Raw genomic sequence first — 19,898 nt, 5'->3', positions numbered from 1 at the left:
TCCGGGATGCGGCAAAGTAATAAATGCCCGTCTTGACCTGGTGGCGATGTTGCTGCGGCCTCTCGGGCGCATCTTTAAGTCTGGAGAGGATTGCTGCAGCCATGGAGCGTGGGCCTTCAAACTCACCACCTGCTCCTGTTGTGCCCCTTCCTCCTCCCCCAACTCCATCTCCGTCCACCCGCTCCACCAGGAGCGCATCGCGCATTGCCACTCCCGGACAAGATCCCGCCGGAGTGTCCAATCCCACCGTAGTTCAATATCACGTCTCCTTAAGTCCTCTAATATTTCATCATTTATGTCATCAATACATCCAGGAGTCATGGAAATGTTGTGTAAAGCACAACAAGCCACAAAGAATGCTGCGACTTTTTGAGGACTGTACTGTAAAGTGCCTCCTGATCTATCCAAACACCTAAAGCGCATTTTCAGTAATAGTTTTCCTTGTAATTATGTATGGTTTGCAAAAATGGGAACTGCTGCGTCCGTGTAGATGAGAGAAGCAAAGTGTATGCGCGTTGTGCACACGCTACATTACGGCCAAGCATGCGCCCCTAAAATAGCATCTGAATAACGCGCCACTGACTTTAGACTAGCGCCACTGACTTTAGACTAGGTTTTTCCTGGTCTGTGGCGAAATGGTTTTCTGAAACTGCAAAGTAGCACCAGGGAACGTTTGCGCCTGAACAGTGCCTCCTCTTTTCGCTGAACCGCCCCCGGGAGCTCAAATTCATTCCCTAATTTACAGACATGCGTCTGTGGAGGCAAATGTCCACTGTGCGTCAGGTGCAAAATAGGAATGGTACATGCATCGGTGTACAAAGACGATTGCGCTGAGTGCAAGATAGGGTCCTTAGAAAGAATATATTTACGCCATTTAGTATCTAACTGAGACGTTTTGGGACCGATTGGGGGGGGATTGCCTATGGACACAATATACACGGCGATACTACGGTGGCCGGGAAGTGCAATGCAACATTACAAAGAATGAAACACTTTTACAAAGCTCGAGACAAATTTACATTTTGGAAAACAAATTTACATTTTGGAAAACAAATTTACATTTTGGAAAACAAAATAACATTTTAGAAAACAAATTTACATTTTGGAAAACAAAATAACATTTTCGAAAACAAATTTACGTTTTAGAAAACAAATTTACATTTTGGAAAACAAAATAACATTTTCGAAAACAAATTTACGTTTTAGAAAACAAATTTACATTTTGGAAAACAAAATAACATTTTAGAAAACAAATTTACATTTTAGAAAACAAATTTACATTTTAGAAAACAAATTAACAAGATGCAAAACACTTTTACCAGTCCGAAACAAATTTACAAATGACAGATTCTTCACGGAAGGGAATGTACCCACATAACCGGAAGTGATGAGGTGTTGTTGGTGAGCGCAAGTCAATTTGTGTTGTTGTGAGTGAGTATATGGCGTGAATGAAGTTTATGGTGACTTTACGTGGTGGTCGGTGTTTGGAGTTTTTATATGACCGCGGACCTGACGGAAACATTGGAAAAACAGGGAACGTATCGACAGCCGCGGCCGGATCGGAAGCTACAGCAGGGGGCAGCTGAGTCCGTCTGCAGCTGCAGGACCTGGAGCTCACTGCCCATTCCTGGGAGCCAAAACCGACACCACGCAGCTGGAGACCCAGGCCGTATTGCTGGGCCCGCTGGAGGGAAGGGAAGCCCGGAGAGAATCAGATCCAGGCTAAAACGGAGCCGGACTGTCACAGCCTGCTGAAGTTTAAATCACAGGTTTCCTAAAGGGAGTCTGGCGGGACTCGGACTGTGGACCACCAGAAACACCGACTTAAAGTCTCGTTAAATAAATAAATACATGCAGAAATAAATGAATCATTAGTGGGGGAGTGAGCCTGGACATTTCAGTCTGTTTAAACTTCACTTTGAAGCAGAACCTCTTAGTTCAGAAGGGTGAAGTTTCCGTTTGTACTCATATCTGTGAACTGATTATAATAAATATTCTTTGTATTAACACATTAATTAGTCTCTTTGTCTTTTTGTTTAAAAAACTAGAACATCGCATGAGATTTTGACGATTTATAGTGATTTTATTTCCGTTAGACCTTTGCCTACATTGACGCCTGATGCATTAAGGACGGCCCATAGACAGTATATAAGGCAGTGCCTCCCTGTTCCAAGATGGCGGCTCTATTGGTCCGATCCATAACTGCCGTAGTCATGGCGACATGTATACAAAACCTCATCACTTCCGGTATGTGGTACATTCCCTTTCCGTGAAGAATCTGTCATTTGTAAATTTGTTTCGGGACTGGTAAAAGTGTTTTGCATCTTGTTAATTTGTTTTCGAAAATGTAAATTTGTTTTCTAAAATGTTATTTTGTTTTCCAAAATGTAAATTTGTTTTCTAAAATGTAAATTTGTTTTCGAAAATGTTATTTTGTTTTCCAAAATGTAAATTTGTTTTCTAAAATGTTATTTTGTTTTCCAAAATGTAAATTTGTTTTCTAAAATGTTATTTTGTTTTCCAAAATGTAAATTTGTTTTCCAAAATGTAAATTTGTTTTCTAAAATGTATATTTGTTTTCTAAAATGTTATTTTGTTTTCCAAAATGTAAATTTGTTTTCCAAAATGTAAAAGTGTTTCATTCTTTGTAATGTTGCATTGCACTTCCCGGCCACCGTACGATACACTGGTAAGAGCAAATGACGTTATGAATCCAGCAAATTCAAATAACTCACGTTACTGTATTGCTTAAACAGTTAACTTTGGTGCAATCATCCACCAAAAGTTCCTTGCTGAGACCATTTACAGATGCCCCTTTTTTGTGACCTGAGCTTAGCGTGCCCAATACGATTGTGATGGGTTTAAAGAAATGCAAACAACCCCTGACCGTTTGTTCTCCTATCCAGGAGTGTATGTGTCTCCATGCAGCGCTGTGGAGATAGGTCTGGCAATGCGAGACCACCAAACAATCAACTCCCTCAACTGGCCTAACTGTTTTCTTTGAAAATATTGTATCTACTTTGGTGGATAAAATCCCAGTTCCACATGTGTATAGCAGCTGAATTAATGTGTGTGTGTGTGTGTGTGTGTGTGTGTGTGTGTGTGTGTGTGTGTGTGTGTGTGTGTGTGTCTGTCTGTTTTCCTGCAGTGGATACAGAGGGCAGGAAGTTGAAGGGAACCATCCAGAGGAGTACGGAGACGGGTCTGGCTGTAGAGATGCCCAGTCGGACCGTCCGACAGGCCAGCCACGAGTCTATAGAGGACAGCATGAACAGCTACGGCTCAGAGGGGAAGTAAGTCACTCATTACGCAAACATAAACCTGAGTCTGACTAAAAAACAATGTAGTCGGTTTAGCCGGATCCAACACATTCTTATACTAATTTAAATTTTTTTATTAGCTGCGACCAGACGAGCTATAGCTCGCTTAGTCGCTCGGTCGACAGAAATTTCCCATCCCTTTGGCGTCCACAGTTTTCGCCCTAGGTGGCTAAAATTTGGCATGACAGTGTTTCTGAGGATGTGTGTGTGTGTGTGTGTGTGTGTGTGTGTGTGTGTGTGTGTGTGTGTGTGTGTGTGTGTGTGTGTGTGTGTGTGTGTTAATGCATGAACGTGTGGATGCATTTTTGGATGTGGTCGCAGCTTTTGCGAATTTGCGCTTGTTAATTTGGGCTTTTATTGGAATCCTTATACTATAAGTATAGAGGCAGAAAGGAAACAAGGGGAGAGAGAGAAGGTCAAAGGTCTGCAGCCAGAATCCAACCGTGAATGTTGCGGTTATGTTGCAGTGAAATTGGGTTACAGTTAACCGTGGGCCCAGGAACTAGCCTGGAAGCCCCGCCCACAACATATTTCAGGTCAGGAAGGTCGGTCTGGACTTGATCCGTTGTGGAGCAACTATGCTCAAACCAGAGCTGTTCGGGCCAATCAAATTGTCAGGGCGGAAACTGCCACCTCTGCCTTTCCTCTGTCGAAGCCTGCCTTTGACTTGCAGCTTCTCCGTTGCTCTGATTGGTTGTAAGGCTGTCCAATTCAGTGCAGAGGCATTGTCTTTCCTGGTTCGGTTGAAACACGCCCCATAATCACAGCCCAATGGAGCAGTATCAGACTCCTATTCTGACTCATATCTGAGTAGGATGACGTCAGGCTACCCAGGAACAGAGTTTGCTTTGATTCTGAAACCAGGATATTATTTGATCCCATAGAACTAGGGTTATTTCCCCAAAGACTTCTATAGAAACTGACTTATTTTTGTAACCAGTGGAGTCGCCTCTGCTGGAAATGAGATAGAATGCAGGTTTAAGGCTCTTCCGCATATACCTTTTTCACGGCAGACATTTTGACTTGTCATAGTAGGAAAAGCACAGCTGAAATTGATAACCTTAACAATGGCTCAATTCCATCCAGTGTCCCAGTAAGATATTTCAGTGAGTCAGCATGCACAATACCAGGGCCTCTCCTGAGTGGAATGCAGCCATCCCTGATGGTTTTGAATACACCTGTGCTTTTACTACTATGACACGTCGACATGTCTGCCGTGAAAAAAGGTCTATTGGCTTCACTTTTTGGACCCGGAAGTTGCAGGTAGTTTAAGACCACATTTAAACGACATTTGTAGGATTCATTGGCATCTATGGAAATTTTGCACTCAGAAAAGCTATTTTATTTTCTTCCACCTGCTCGTGTGTTTCTATCACCCATCTAACAGAAACAGTTGGCAGGGGTGACGAGAGAGAGAGAGAGAGAGAGAGAGAGAGAGAGAGAGAGAGAGAGAGAGAGAGAGAGAGAGAGAATACACTAAATCCCAGTGGAAAAGCGCCTCTGACATCAGCAATACTAGTGTAGTACTTCTGAACACACATGCAGACCACATGCCAACCTGGCTACCAGCTTGAATTCCTACAGTTACATAACAAGACGAGGCAGACAGACAGATGGACAGATTGGGGCTGGGAGGGTTTAAAGACACACAGAGGAGCGAGGAGAACAAGGAGAGTTTGCGAAAATCAGAGAGAGGATGATTGCATTGAGCGTGTTTGCATGCATATTAATATTCCATTTATATTTGGACCAAGTAGATATTCTCTTTATGAGCTGCTGCATGGAGATGTTGTTCAACTTGTATCCCAAAGGAAACAGACATTTTTTTGCTAAAATATGACGATGCTAGCTGGTTTATTCTGTAATGTAAAGTTGATATACACTCACCTTAAAGATTATTAGGAACACCTGTAAGATTTCTCATTAATGCAATTATCTAATCAACCAATCATATGACAGCTGCTTCAATGCATTTAGGGGTGTGGTCCAGGTCTAGACAATCTCCTGAATTCCAAACTGAAAGTCAAAATGGGAAAAAAAAGGTGATCTAAGCAACTTTAAGCGTGGTATGGTTGTTGGTGCCAGATGGGCTGGTTTGAGTATTTCCCAATCTGCTCAGTTACTGGGATTTTCAGGCACAACCATTTCTAGGGTTTACAAAGAATGGTCTGAAAAAGTAAAAATATCCAATATGCAGCAGTCCTCTGGGCGAAAATGCCTTGTTGATGCTAGAGGTCAGAGGAGAATGGGCCGACTGATTCCAGCTGATAGAAGATCAACTTTGACTCAAATAACCTCTCGTTACAACCGAGGTATGCAGCAAAGCATTTATGAAGCCACAACACGCACAACCTTGAGGAGGATGGGCTACACCAGCAGAAGACCCCACCGGGTACCACTCATCTCCACGAAAAATAGGAAAATGAGGCTACAATTTGCATGAGCTCACCAAAATTGGACAGTTGAAGACTGTAAAAATGTTGCCTGGTCTGATGACTCTCGGGAGTCAGAATTTGCCGTAAACCGAAAGAGAACATGGATCCGTCATGCCTTGTTACCACTGGGCAGGCTAGTGGTGGTAGTGTAATGGTGTGGGGAATGTTTTCTTGGCACACATTAGGCACCTTAGTACCAATTGGGCATCATTTACATGCCACAGCATACCTGAGCATTGTTTCTGACCATGTCCATCCTTTTATGACCACCATGTACCCCTCCTCTGATGGCTACTTCCAGCAGGATAAGGCACCATGTCACAAAGCTCAAATAATTTCAAATTGGTTTCTTGAACATGACAATGAGTTCACTGTACTAAAATGGCCCCCACAGTCACCAGATTTCAACCCAATAGAACATCTTTGGGATGTGGTGGAACAGGAGCTTCGTGCCCTGGATGTGCATCCCACAAATCTCCATCAACTGCAAGATGCTATCCTATCAATATGGGCCAACATTTCTAAAGAATGCTTCCAGCACCTTGATGAGTCAATGCCACAAAGAATTAAGGCAGTTCTGAAGGTGAAAGGGGGTCAAACACGGCATTAGTAGGGTGTTCCTAATAATCCTTTAGGTGAGTGTATGGTTCAATGTTGGGTTACTCAAGCAGCATACAGTAGGTGTTAGAGTCACCACATACTGTATGCAGCTGTATGGAAAAAAGACGTGATTGAATCTTTGATGTAAATGCCAGATCCACACCAATGCCTTAATCAGATTGAGGCTAAGTATCAGAGAGTCAGATGCAAAAAGAGTGAGAGACTGAGAAAGTGCACCAGGAAGGGAGAGGTGTAATCTGTGTTTTCACAGAGTTTTGGTTCATTTTCTCAAACCGTAAAGTGTTTACTCCTCTCGCGCCTCATCCAAGTGGGCTAAACTAAACGCACGTCACAAGCCAATCACATTCTGTCCAGTCACAGTTTTAATTGCAACCCTGTGTCTTGGAAATTATGTTTTTATACTTCTAATTTGCAACTGCAAATATGCTTTTTAAAGAAACATAACGGCGAGATTATAATGGGTAAATGTGTTAATTAACATATCTGGCAAGTCACAAATTGTTGATCCTGAATGTATCAGCAAAATGTTCACTGACAACTTTTCATTTTTTTTACTACAATATCTGCTTACAGCAACTAGAGCATGCTAAAACTTTTTTGTGGTTATGTTTATGCATTCACAGCACTCGGTTAAGGTTAGGGAAAGATCGTGGTCTTGGTTGAAGAGATATTTTTCTGGTTTGAATCCTGCTCTGTGTCCTCGCAGAGCAGCCAAGGTCTACTGCGGTATGGCAGGTGGCTTGAAATGCAGATCTACCTTCCGCTTCCTTTGTGTTGGCATTCTAAACTCTAGTGGATTTCTGAGGACTATGGTTAACTGCTTCTCAGATCTCTGCAGGGTAAATCCAGACAGCTAGCATCTGAGTTTTCTGTTGCATGACTAAACCCGGACACATACAGCCGATAATCGTCCGTTGGACAGTCTGGTGAGGTCAGTGACTCAGTGTGTTCCTTGCCGTCGTCCGTCCGAGGGGCCGTCGTCCTTCATTTTGGCCGATTTGACATGTATAATCGGCGGGGTGGGCACTGCCGGCAGTCGGGCTCAAATGACCCATCTGATAGAGTGCTAACCCGGAAACGGGGAGCGGAATGAGGTGACTAGAGTCTCTCAAAATCTGATGAAAATCTTTTAAACTGACCTTTGTTGAACTGAAATGAAGACAGATTCACAACTGCATGGCCTATTATGTTTTAAGAAACCCGTTTCGGTGAACTATTTTAGTACAATATGAGATCGTATTCTGAACGAGCCGCCATGACAGTCTGTCTTTGAATTTCCGGAGAAAAGAGACCCACGTGACGCGTTCGTCCAATCAGCTGCCGGTTTTCATTTTTGGGGCGATAATACAGATTAGCGCCGCCTGCTGTTACGGAAACATATTAGGTCTCGACGCTTAGGTGTGTTCCAAGGCACTTTTTTCAAAAATTTGGGGAGACTGATCAGCCCAACTGCCTTTTCTGCCAACGTTTGGCCGTCGGCTCGGCTCTGTGTGTCCGGGCCTTAAAACAATCTTTAAAACGTACACGTTCCACCAAAACAAGTTCCTTCCCGAGGCTATGTCACAGCGGCACCGTTGCTCCATGCGGCACTTGGCACCGCCCAAGACGATTGGGATTGGTTTAGAGAAATGCTTTTTTCTCCCATCCCAGAATGCTGTGTGGACTCGCAAGACCCTTCCCCGCAGCACTGTGAAGGAAGGTCTAGCAATGCGAGACTACACAGACAATAAGTCTGAAGTCAGAAAAGGCAGAGAGAGAGGGGTGCGCCACAATCAGCTTATTCTCCACGAAAGGACAAGTTTAACATTAACCATACAGTTTAACCACTGTTATTTCTAGAAGCTTAACTTTCAGTTAATTCCCTGTGACCCTGCATAGGATTAGCGGGTATACATTATGAATGGATGGATGAAAATTACAGAAAAATAGCTTACTTTAAGCCATGATTTTCTGGGAAGCATCAAAGTCATGGCCTTAACAAATGATGTTCTTCCTAAATTCAAAAGATGGAAAATGTCTGAATAATACTATTGTTGCATAATAATTGTATTATCTCGTGGTTCTTTCAGACAGAGGAGCTGAGTGGTTCAAATGCTAATCTGTTTATATGCTCTAAGCTACAAGCATAAATACATTTAAGAGAAACTACAGTTGAGTCATTAAACTCAGCTGTACCACAACATTATTTAAATCAGCAGCAGCAAACCACTGCTTTTCTTCCTGTCTGTCTGTGTTTCCGTCAGCTGTTTGGCTCAGTCTGCTGATTGAAAAGCTCTGTTTCTGCGAGCATGAATAAGCACTTTGTTAGCTTACACCGTCCAATTACACTTATGAGCTTATTGATTTATCGCAATTAAGAACCAGGCTAGTGTGTGTGTGTGTGTGTGTGTGTGTGTGTGTGTGTGTGTGTGTGTGTGTGTGTGTGTGTGTGTGTGTGTGTGTGCGTGTGTGTGCGTGTGTGTGTGTGTGCACCTCATGTGTCAGACATGGTCAGTAAAGACACTGTTGACATTTGGTTGGGTTGTTCAAGGAATGCTGGTTATGGTTGTGTTAATCGATATGAGTCCCAAAGTGAATTAACCTGACAACATATTGTATTTTATGTGATTTCACTGTGTTATGATATCAGTCTAGAGTCTTTAGAGAAGTGGGCATGGTTAGCACACTGCCAAAAAATGTGGCTATATGCGACCCAGACCACATCTGAATGCTGTCTGAGTGATTGGATCTTCACGCGTCTTGGGTGCATTCACACCTGTACCTAGAGCCATCCACTTGTGATTTAATCACCCAAGACACATGTTAATGCCAGGTCTGAACTGGGCCTAGAGACAGGGTTGAGATTTGCCACTGAAAATTCTTACAGTCAGATTGATGTAGGAAAAACCCTACATTCTCATTTTTTAGCCAGCAACTGTTTGGTTCACCAGCAGAATTTATCAACTGTAGCTAGCTTGCTTATTCTATTCTGTTAAATCTATAAGTTGGTCCAACTTTTTTCTGTGTCTGGCTGTCTTGTTTGAAAAGGACAATATGGCAAAATAAACATAAGTATGTAATGGCTATGTACCGTATGATGTCATAATGCATGGTTATGATGCAAATAAGACAAGATAAAATGTGTTGTGTCCTGGTTAGGGCTGCACAATATATAAGGAAAATATCTAATTGCGATTATTTTGACTGATATTGTGATTGCAATATGATTCACGATATTGGAGGGAATTATAATTTTTGTATCATTTTTATTGAAAAAAATATTTAAATGAAAAATAAATTGAAATGATTAAAGTGTGATTTTTGCGACAATCTGTACCAAACAAAGATTTTTTTTTTTTTCGGGGATGTATCTGCAGCACCACAATACTTAATTAAGAAGAGTTTGACACATATTTTGCCTTTTAATAAATATTGCCCCTCCCTGCGATTTGGATATTGCAGTAGTCCATATTGCGATTTCGATAAAATTGCGATTATTTGTGCAGCCCTAGTCCTGGTATTATTGTACAATACTACTATAATAAAGAAAAATAAGCATGAGGTTAGACTTAATCTTTTCTTGCTTTGGATGCTTACTATAACAACCTACACAAAGACTAAATTCGATTTTTCATTCAGTTCGTGTTTCCAACTTCATATGTTGGTAAGGACCACCTGAATGAAGCAATAATTCCTCACCTTCATTCCCTCTTAACACATTCAAACCAGGCTTTGACTTCATTTTCATTTAAAAAACATAAATGATGATGAACTGTTAGAATATAATCCTAAATGCTGAATGATATAGGACCTTGAATATTTAAAATAATTCCAGGGTGTCATCTGTTCGCAGCCGCGGTTTACATTGAGCGTCACATTTCTGCGAAACCGCTGCGTAATCCCCAGATGTGCCTCACACACATCAATAATATAATCTAAAGCTCAGGATTTTTATCACCCAGTAATACCCACTCGGCTAATGTTGTTTGACTCATTACATGTCAGCACTCTTTATACACACACACACACACACACACGATTTTATCCAATTATTTCTCCAAAATCTAATTGTCACAAACTGGGCCACACGGCCACGACAGAAAAGAAAGATGCACACAACAATGCCCATTTACAAATGATTTATAAGAGAAAATTTAAACTAACAGCGTGATGTGTGATCAGTAAGTTCAGTAGTGTCAGTCGTTACATGAGTGGAAGACTGCATGCGCAGAATAGCAACCAAAAGCCATGATGATGTGTCAGAAAGGAGAGAGCACACCTGAGCCCAAGAGGCTTTTAAAAGTTCACTGGCCCACAGAGCCCAGGTGTTGCCAGTGTTACTGATGAAACCCAGGAGCTGCCACTCTACTGATGACCCACCTGGAGTACCTGCAAGAAAATCAGCCAGCTACAAAATGGCACAGTAATATGTTGATTTATTAATACAATGTACAAGCATTAGGAGCACGCATGCACAGGAGTGGAAACCTGGACCACACAAACATTTAAATATGTAAATAATCAGAAACACACATGGACATAAGAACACACAATAGCACAAACAAATAAATCTGCATAAATTAATACTAAATTTTAAAAAATGACCTGCAATAATTTAACGTTTGCCAACGTCTGCGTAAATGACTAATCTTGGCTAAGTGATTTTGTGTGTTGATCATAGTGGAGAGAGACTGCCTTGTAAATAATTTTGTAAGGACAGCTGTGTTTGGCTACTCAGTGAGAGGTTAATATTAAATGTGAGCCTGTGTGACTTTGTTGGAACAATCTAGTAAATATTTTAGTACTTTTTTTTTTCTTTTATTTAACAATGACGACAACGCTGTTGGGTAATTTACGTCACAGTCGTTGTGGAAAGACTGATGTAAAAAAAATAATACACCTGTTTCTTTAAATGTGCAGCTAACGTAGTCTCATCAGAGCAGGGATATATAAAGATTGAAGAGAGAATGAAATATGAAAGAAGAGACAAGGGGGGTGGAGATGGTTAAAGTGATGAAGAGGAAGAAAAGGGAGGAAAGAAGATAAGAACTGCCATAATAAATAATAAACATACTAAAGTTATGCGGTTACAATAGTCCTGGTCCAGGGTGTTGGACCATGGCATGGATGTGACTAAGTGCTTGGTCATCCAAAAAAGTGGTACAAATCAGGTGTTCCTGTATGTTTGGTGATATAGTAGTCTTGCATTGCCAGACCTTCGACCACAAACCTGCTCTGGTTTATTGGCATTTCTTTAAACCAATCACAATCGTCTTGGGCGGAGCTAAGCACCAGACGGAGCCCGGGTGTCTCTGCAAAATAACCTCAGGAAGGAACTTGTTTTTGTGGAACATATGTACGTTCAAAGTTGTTTTAGTCGTGCAACAGAAAACTCAGATTGGACAGATAGTCTAGCTAGCTGTCTGGATTTGCCCTGCAGAGATCTGAGGAGCAGTTAACCATAGTCCTTATAAATCCACCGGAGTTTAAAATTCAACTGCAAAGAAAGAGGAAGGTAACGGACACGCCCAAAAAGAGGGACATCCGGTGGGATTTTAGGCGGCAACGGAGCAATCCCGGAATTGGAATGTCGTGGATATAGACTAGTGATATAGTAACTTGCAGGGCTTTTGGTTAGCTTTGTAGCCGGGAAACTATAGCTAGCTGCAAACAAGCTAGTGCTAGCCAGTCACGACATTCCACCAAGCTAGCTGGATTGCTAAATTAGCGATAAAGTCAATTCAAGAGACGTATTTGTACCATTGGCTCCCGTCTCACAACTGACAGCAAACATGCTTCCTTTGTGTCACAACAACCAGGCACCCCTAGCAATGGAGAACACTTCAGTTGATTAGCCTTGTGGACTTCAGGGCCGTGGGCCAAACTTGAACATAATATATTGGCATTGGTTGTAGGATTTGTTAAGGAAATGTCCGGTCCAACTCCACATTAATCTGTTTCCTCTCTTTGTGGCAGTCGTCCAGCCCAGTTCCATGACCCGCATGTTAGCCGTTCATTTTTAGACACAGAAGGTGCAGACAAAACTCAAAACTTGCAATTTGCAATGGTGGACAAAGTTGGTAACAACTTCAGTGGCAGCTTCTGCTGTGGCTTCTTTTATGTGGCAGCGACTTCCACCTTTTCACTGCTCCCTCTCTTTCAAGGATATACTGTAGTGGCTCTTACACCTCAGGCAGCACTCAGCAAATATAGCAGCCATTAGCTATAGTCATAAAAAAATTGTGTGTTGTCACCAGGGGTTAATGCATAGACTGTTCAATGTTAGCGGATGGGACATGGACCAAACCAAAAAAGTCAAACACGTCAAATAATTTTTTTCCAAAGATGGTTTCGGTCATTTAAGGTAGTATTTACACACTGATTTATGTTTAAGTGTTCATTTTCTGATAAGTTTGGTTTTTATTAGTTATTTGATGCCAAGAAAAACAGGTGAAACGTCATGATCGACAGCTGTGATTGACTCGCGATTGGTCGGGCAGGTGTATGGGCAGGACTTTGATACGGGGGCTCCACCGCCTGAGCACTATATAAAAGGTATACTGCGCAGACTCTGGCTCCAAAATTACAAGATGGCGACGCCCGTATCCAGAATATTTTGGCTTCACTTTGTACAGTGGGAGGATGTGGAGACGCATTGTCCATCTTTTTGTACCGTCCATGGTCGTCAAAGTGTTGCCAGCTCTTTTCTAATGAAAGTAGGTAGTACTAGCTCCAAAAGTCGCTAAAGATGCCAGATGATGTCATACACTCATTTCCACATTGGTGACATCATCACGTATCATTTGCATAATGCTTATTGGTTGTGTCAGCTAACTGCCTGCTGCTCACGGCCAAAGGGGAGAAGGAGTAAGACCCCGTGCTGTTGGCAGAGAATCCCTGGACTGTGATTACTCTGAGCAGCATGCATGGAAATGAATTATAATATAATATATCTTGCTTTTCCTCTGATGGTTTGAAGTCGCATAATTGTCGCTAGTGGCTGTTTAGCAATAAAGTCGTTAAGATGTTCTAAAAAGTTGCTAAATCTAGCGAGAAAGTCGACAAGTTAGCAAGACTGGTTACACAGGGTTATTTGAAATGTTGTGGCCATAGCTTCTGCAATTTTTGACTCCATCAAGATGGTTTACAAATACACTTCTTTCACTGCAGACATTTAAAGCACACTCATAGCATTAATGATGGCTTTGTCGTGTAAGAAAGCACGCATGATTTTAATTTTAATTATACAAATCAATAGTAGAAATTGACGTTAATCCAACTAGCGAACTGATTGTGAGATTGTGTAAGTAAGCCACAGCTGTAGAGACTTTCTTGCCATCGAATAAGTGGTTTTGAAATACTTTCCTTACTCACTTAAGATGTTTTCTGAGTGAGGAAAGACTAGTTTCCAAGTTGTCAAAAATTCACTTCATTGTTTCTTCTGTTTTTCCTTTTCATATATATATATATATATATATATATATATATATATATATATATATATATAGATAGATATATATATATATATATATATATATAGATAATATATATATATATATATATATATATATATATAGATAGATAGATATATAGATATATATATATAGATATATAGATATATAGATATATATATATAGATATATAGATATATAGATATATATATATAGATATATAGATATATAGATATATATATATAGATATATAGATATATAGATATATAGATATATAGATATATATAGATAATAGATATATATATATATATATATAAAAGAAATTATGTTACATTATGTTGATAAGACAATAATTTTAACTTGAGCATGTCCAGGGTGTTAGCGGTGCAGTGTCATACCCATAGCACCTTTTAGTCTACTTTTTACTTGTCTCCAATATGACATGGAGTTTGCATACTACGCAAAATATTAAAATACTTCTAATAGTAGTATACACAACATTGTTAATATACTGTATGTTTCCTTTAAAAACTAATACTTGTATGCTGTCACACAAGTAAAATTTCCTATGCAGGCATTACATTAAGCATGGAGGAATTTCACATTATAGTATTGTTATTTTTTTACTGACAGTAACCAGTCCAATGAAACTACCAGCAGAGTTAGGGAGGTGTCAATCTATCAATCCCAGTCACACACCCTGAAAGGAGGTTTACCGCCCGAAGTAATTGGGTGGGTGGACCATGGCTGCAGGACCTATAGGCAGAAAGCTGCTCACAGAAACCAATGCTCATCTACCATTAGTGGGGGCTGACATCCTGGTTCAGACACAAGTAAAGCATCACAGATAGATGATATACATCAGCATCAGAACCTGTTAGAGTGGATTTGTCCTTGCATCGGACACACACACACACACACACAGTTGTAGTATACCTGGCACTTTGCCACAAAAGCACTCTAAGCTGATTTCTTTGCATACACACACAATAAGGACACAACATTAAAGCAACAGTCTGAGTTTAATTTCAGGGAGCCAATTTGAGAGTTGGGAGTTTAATGCCTACCAATACACTGGAAGACTCTGAAAAGACTTTGAAAAGTCTAAAGTCTGATGATGGGAGCGCGACCCAACTCTAGCAAGACTCTCATGATTTCATTCCTATATTGGAAATTGCTTGAAAAGTTTTCTTGGTATAAGGTTGGCATAAGTTGAAAAAGGACTGATCACTTCCTGTTTTTCCCTTCTCCCATCTCCTTATTCCTCCAGGCCGTTTTTGTCCTTTTGCTCTGTTTCTTCTCTCTTGCATTCTCAAGTCAACACAAGAGTTAACCATCTGTCTCTTTGTCTGCCTCTTTCACTCTCTCTCTCTGCAGCCTGAACTACAGTGGCATGTGTTTGGCATCGGATGCACAGTTCAGCGACTTCTTGGATGGGATGGGACCCGCTCAGTTTGTTGGGCGACAAACACTGGCGACAACATCCATGGGTAAGAGAGGACGTATTTTTGCCATAACCGTTTTGCAAAGCTTTTCCCCCTATGAGCCACAGGAGCCTCTCAGCAGTTCATCCATGTTAACGAAGATGCAAGACTAAAAAAACTTAATCTAACTCTAATCTCTAACTTGAGATGGAAAATGATTAAGATTCGATGTTCATAACTATCACCTTTTATTTTGTGAAAAGCTTCTGAAACTCTCCACATAAAAGATGGCTTTGAAAATTGAAAAGCAGCGTATTTCATCATAAAACTGCACCAAATGACTGCTAAAATCATTTCACATTGGCAAAAGAAAGTGTCCTACTGCAGAGTTTTTCCTTATCGTCCCTTTGCACATATTCAAATCCAAGCCGTATATACTGGATATATATTGTATGCAGCCTGTCCTCCACAGCAGTGATCTACTGTAAGTGGGTCAGTTTCCTCGCTGGCAGCCAGACAGTGTCCTTGGCCCGCCAACAGTGACACTGACTGGACCAACTCCACTCCAAACCTGCAGTCCAGTCCAACATTATATAATGTCAGAGAACCCGGAATAACTTGGCCGTTATCTGCGTTCTGTCACTTTCAAAGGAATGCATTTGTCATTTGGGGATATTTAGCTGCAAACTGTCATCCAATGTTCCACTTTCTTTACCTGCTCTTTGTCGTTTGGTGCTGTTTAAAGCCGAAACAGTGAGTTTATCATAGCTTAGTTGCTAAAAACTGCCATCTATTGGGGCTAGAAATGACGTTGATGAGAGGGCTGAGGCTGAACTAGGGCTGCACAATATGTTTTTTTTTTTTTTTTTACGTCATCGCGATATCAACTGTCGCAATAAACACATCGCGAAAGGCTGCGACATATTGCCAAAGACACTCAGGGCCCTATCTTGCACTCAGCGCAATTGCCTTTGTACACCGACGGATGTATGATTCCTATTTTGCACCCGATGCACAGCGGACTTTTCCCTCCACAGACGCACGTCTGTAAATTAGGGAATGTATTTGCGCTCCCGGGGGCAGTTCAGCGAAAAGAGGAGGCGTGTTCTGGCGCAAACGTTCCCTGGTGCTATTTTGCAGTTTCAGAAAACAATTCTGCCACTGACCAGGAAAAACTGGATCAGTGGCGCTAGTCTAAAGTCAGTAGCGCGTTATTCAGATGGTATTTTAGGGGCGCATGCTTGGCCATAATGTAGCGTGTGCACAACGCGCATACGCTTTGCTTCTCTCATCTACACGGACGCATGCCGTTCCCATTTTTGCAAACCATACATAATTACAAAGAAATATATTACTAAAAATGCGCTTTAGGTGTTTGGATAGATCAGGAGGCACTTTACAGTACATGTGCCGTCTTCGGTATTGCTCTATACACTGACAGCCAGCTAAACTCTCCTAACATCAAGACTCTGAAGAAGACAATCGTTCCCACGTCCACAGGTTTATTGACGTTTCAAGGAAAGTGGGAAACTGTAACATACAAAAACAGACTAATCAATTCTATGCTAGCTTTTAACATACTATATAGCCTCTGTTCAGAATGTAATTTAATCAATTCAAATATTTCCTTTCTACCGTTACACAATATAATTCATAACTATTAAACTAGTGATTATGCTGTACAAAGATATTTTTACATGTAAACAATATTACGTTCATTCATACATATGTAGCCTGTCCTGTGACTTATAGTTGCCTAGCAACCATGCAACGCTAGTCACAGCACCAAAGCCAGCGATCACGGACATTTGTAATATAGACTTAACACAAAATAACACTGACATCAAACTAATGATCTATGAACCTATGTAATTATTTAAAAAACAGTGAAAGAATACATACCAACGATGCTACTCTAGGCATAAATGTAGGCAAATGTAGCTTTAGTTGGCTTGCTACACTACAACCATGAATCACTGAACCGTTAGTTTGTAGCGTTCGTTTACTTCCTAACTACCGCTCACACGACATAGCGGTTACCAGCTGAGAGTCTTAAAGTGACAGCAACGTAAATAGAGAACTCATAAGACTTGAGGCAAATTAACTTCTTACTTTTAACAGCTTATTTATAACAAAACAGTACAGTCCTCAAAAAGATGCAGCATTCTTTGTGGCTTGTTGTGTTTTACACATTTCCATGAATCATGGATGTGTTGATGACGTAAATGAGGAAATATTAGAGGACTTAAGGAGATGTGATGTTGAACTACGGTGGGATTGGATCTGGTCCGGGAGTGGCAATGCGCGATGCGCTCCTGGTGGAGCGGGTGGACGGAGATGGAGTGGGGGGGAGGAGGAAGGGGCACAACAGGAGCAGGTGGTGCGTTTGGAGGCCCACGCTCCATGGCTGCAGCAATCCTCCCCAGACTTGAGGAGATGCGCCCGAGAGGCCGCAGCAACATCGCCACCCGGTCAAGACGGGCATTTATTACTTTGCCGCATCCCGGACAGCTCCCGCTGGCGTGCGCCAGGCAAATCCGCCGTTATAATAGCAATCCACCATGGAACATGCGCGCCTGCTCTTAAAGGGAAAGTGAGAGGACGCTGCTTCAGACCAACCCATTTTAGATTTGCGTCGGGCGCAAGAGTCATTTATTCCACCGGTAAAATAGCAACAGCGGCAAGAGATCTGCCCACAAAGCTACTTGCGTTTCACGTTTCATACTTGCGTTTCAGATCATTAAAATAGGGCCCTCAGAGATTTTTTTGTGTTAGTTGAGAGAAAGTATCAGTAAAAAACTGCTATTTAAAATGTAACTGGCATTTTCTTCTTAGTGGTGCTTTTTATAACCAATTCAATGTTCAATTTGTGCAAAATCTAAATACTGTTGGAAATGATTTCCTTTCATTTGTTTTAAATGCAGCAAGCAATTTGTGAATGCTGAAAGCAACAGAAATGCAGAACTGAGTACACTTTGATATCTGTTTATTTATATTCAACAACGGTATCGCATATTGCATATATTCCTCATATTGTGCACCCCTAGACTGAATCATGTGTTAAAGATGAAATAAAACAATGAGCTAAAAGATGCTAAAAAAAAAAGCTAACTGGATTTAATGATAAACTCCTACTGTCATATTTAACTTGAGGAGGATGAAGTTCAGAGACCCAAGACTCACATGATGTTTCTGTTTCCGTGTAGTCTCGCCTTGCCAGATCTCCACAGCACTGCGTCAGGGCTGGAGTATGGTCTGTCTCAGGGCCGCCCCGTAGCATAGGCAGTATAGGCAAGTGCTAAAGGCGCCATCCATCAACAGGCCCCTCAAAGCCCACACAACAACATAACTACATAGCCTTTATTAGGCCCTATTTTCTGGATTGCCCGAGACATAGCATTGTTTCTTAATGGTGTTTTTGTGTGGTTTTTTTTCTTGAGAAAAGAAGATACCACACACCGCTCTTGGTCAGCACCACAATTTATTGATATTACCAATGTTTCGGTCTCTATGGACCTACGTCAAGAGTGTATGTTTCCAAAATAAAAACATCCTGAAAGACATAAAGCTATGCAGCTTCTTTGTGAGCAATGATTGGTGGTGGAATTGGCTGTGATGCAAAGGGGCACCAGCTAAAATCTTGCCTAGGGCATCAAATTTGTCAGGGCCACCTATCTATTCCGGGATCTGCTTTATTTATATTTCTTTAAACCAATCACATCCGTCCTGGGCGGGGCTAAGCCCCGATTGTTGACCGGCTTTATCCCAGAAATGTGCATCCGTTGAGCCAGACTAGTGTCCGTGCAATTATCAGTGGTAGAGAAATGCTGACTAAGTCTGTTTTATTTTTATTATTATTATTTATTATTTATTGAGCAACCAAATAAATAAACAATGATCTTCTTTAAAGATGCATAACAGTTGGAAAATAGCCTAAGCTCTGTGCTCTCTAGACAATACTCTGACATCTATGACTTGTCTCGTTGTCAGCAGTTACTGCATTTGACCTTTTCCTGTCCATCTCAAGAAAAAGTCCCTACAGTCTGTTAAAAAACAATTTACATCACTTCACTTGTGTTTAATGCATTGATGAGTCCATATATTGTCACTCATTATACTGTAGGCATGGTAAAGTCTTTGGTTCAGATGTCCCGAATCGATACCGATTTGCCTAAAATGCTTGTATCGGTATCGTAAAGCATTTGTTTATGTACCGATCCGATTCCACATTTAGCCCAGAAGAAAATCTACTCTAAAGTAGTTTATTTATGTTCTTTTTCTGGTATGACAAAAGTGGATAATAAAAGAAAGTTCTATGGCGTTTTTTTTTTTATTGTTTGTGTTTGTTCATATTTCACAAAAGGTTTAACCTGAGCCAGGCCGTACAACAAAGATATAAATCATATCACATCCATACATAGTATACAGCTGTTAAAACATAATAAAATTTATGACACACTGGTATCGGATCAGTACGCGGTAACGGCCAATACTGAAGTTCAGGTATCAGAATCAATATCTGGGTAGCAAAAAATAGTATCGGGCCATTCAGAACACCTAAAGATGGAGCTTCAATCTCTGTTGCTCCTTCAAAATCCTTGAACAATTTATTTACATTAAGACAGACTTTCACATGATGTTACTTGATGCAAACTTTCCTGACACCTC

The 19,898-nt window shown here is 41.0% G+C and overlaps 1 protein-coding gene across 1 annotated transcript in view; it reads left to right on the top strand.

Annotated features, from left to right (window-relative positions):
* Window positions 1-19,898, top strand: part of rims4 (regulating synaptic membrane exocytosis 4) — an 82,085-nt gene that overhangs the window by 43,485 nt on the left and 18,702 nt on the right. The window contains exons 2-3 of the mRNA XM_039797918.1: window positions 3,149-3,293; window positions 15,184-15,296. Coding sequence (XP_039653852.1) covers window positions 3,149-3,293; window positions 15,184-15,296 — 258 coding nt within the window. The remainder of the gene's footprint in view (window positions 1-3,148; window positions 3,294-15,183; window positions 15,297-19,898) is intronic.

The sequence above is a fragment of the Perca fluviatilis genome, chromosome 4 (assembly GCF_010015445.1).
Source record: "Perca fluviatilis chromosome 4, GENO_Pfluv_1.0, whole genome shotgun sequence".
Lineage (NCBI taxonomy): Eukaryota > Metazoa > Chordata > Actinopteri > Perciformes > Percidae > Perca > Perca fluviatilis.
This window is presented reverse-complemented; position numbering and strand designations above follow the sequence as displayed.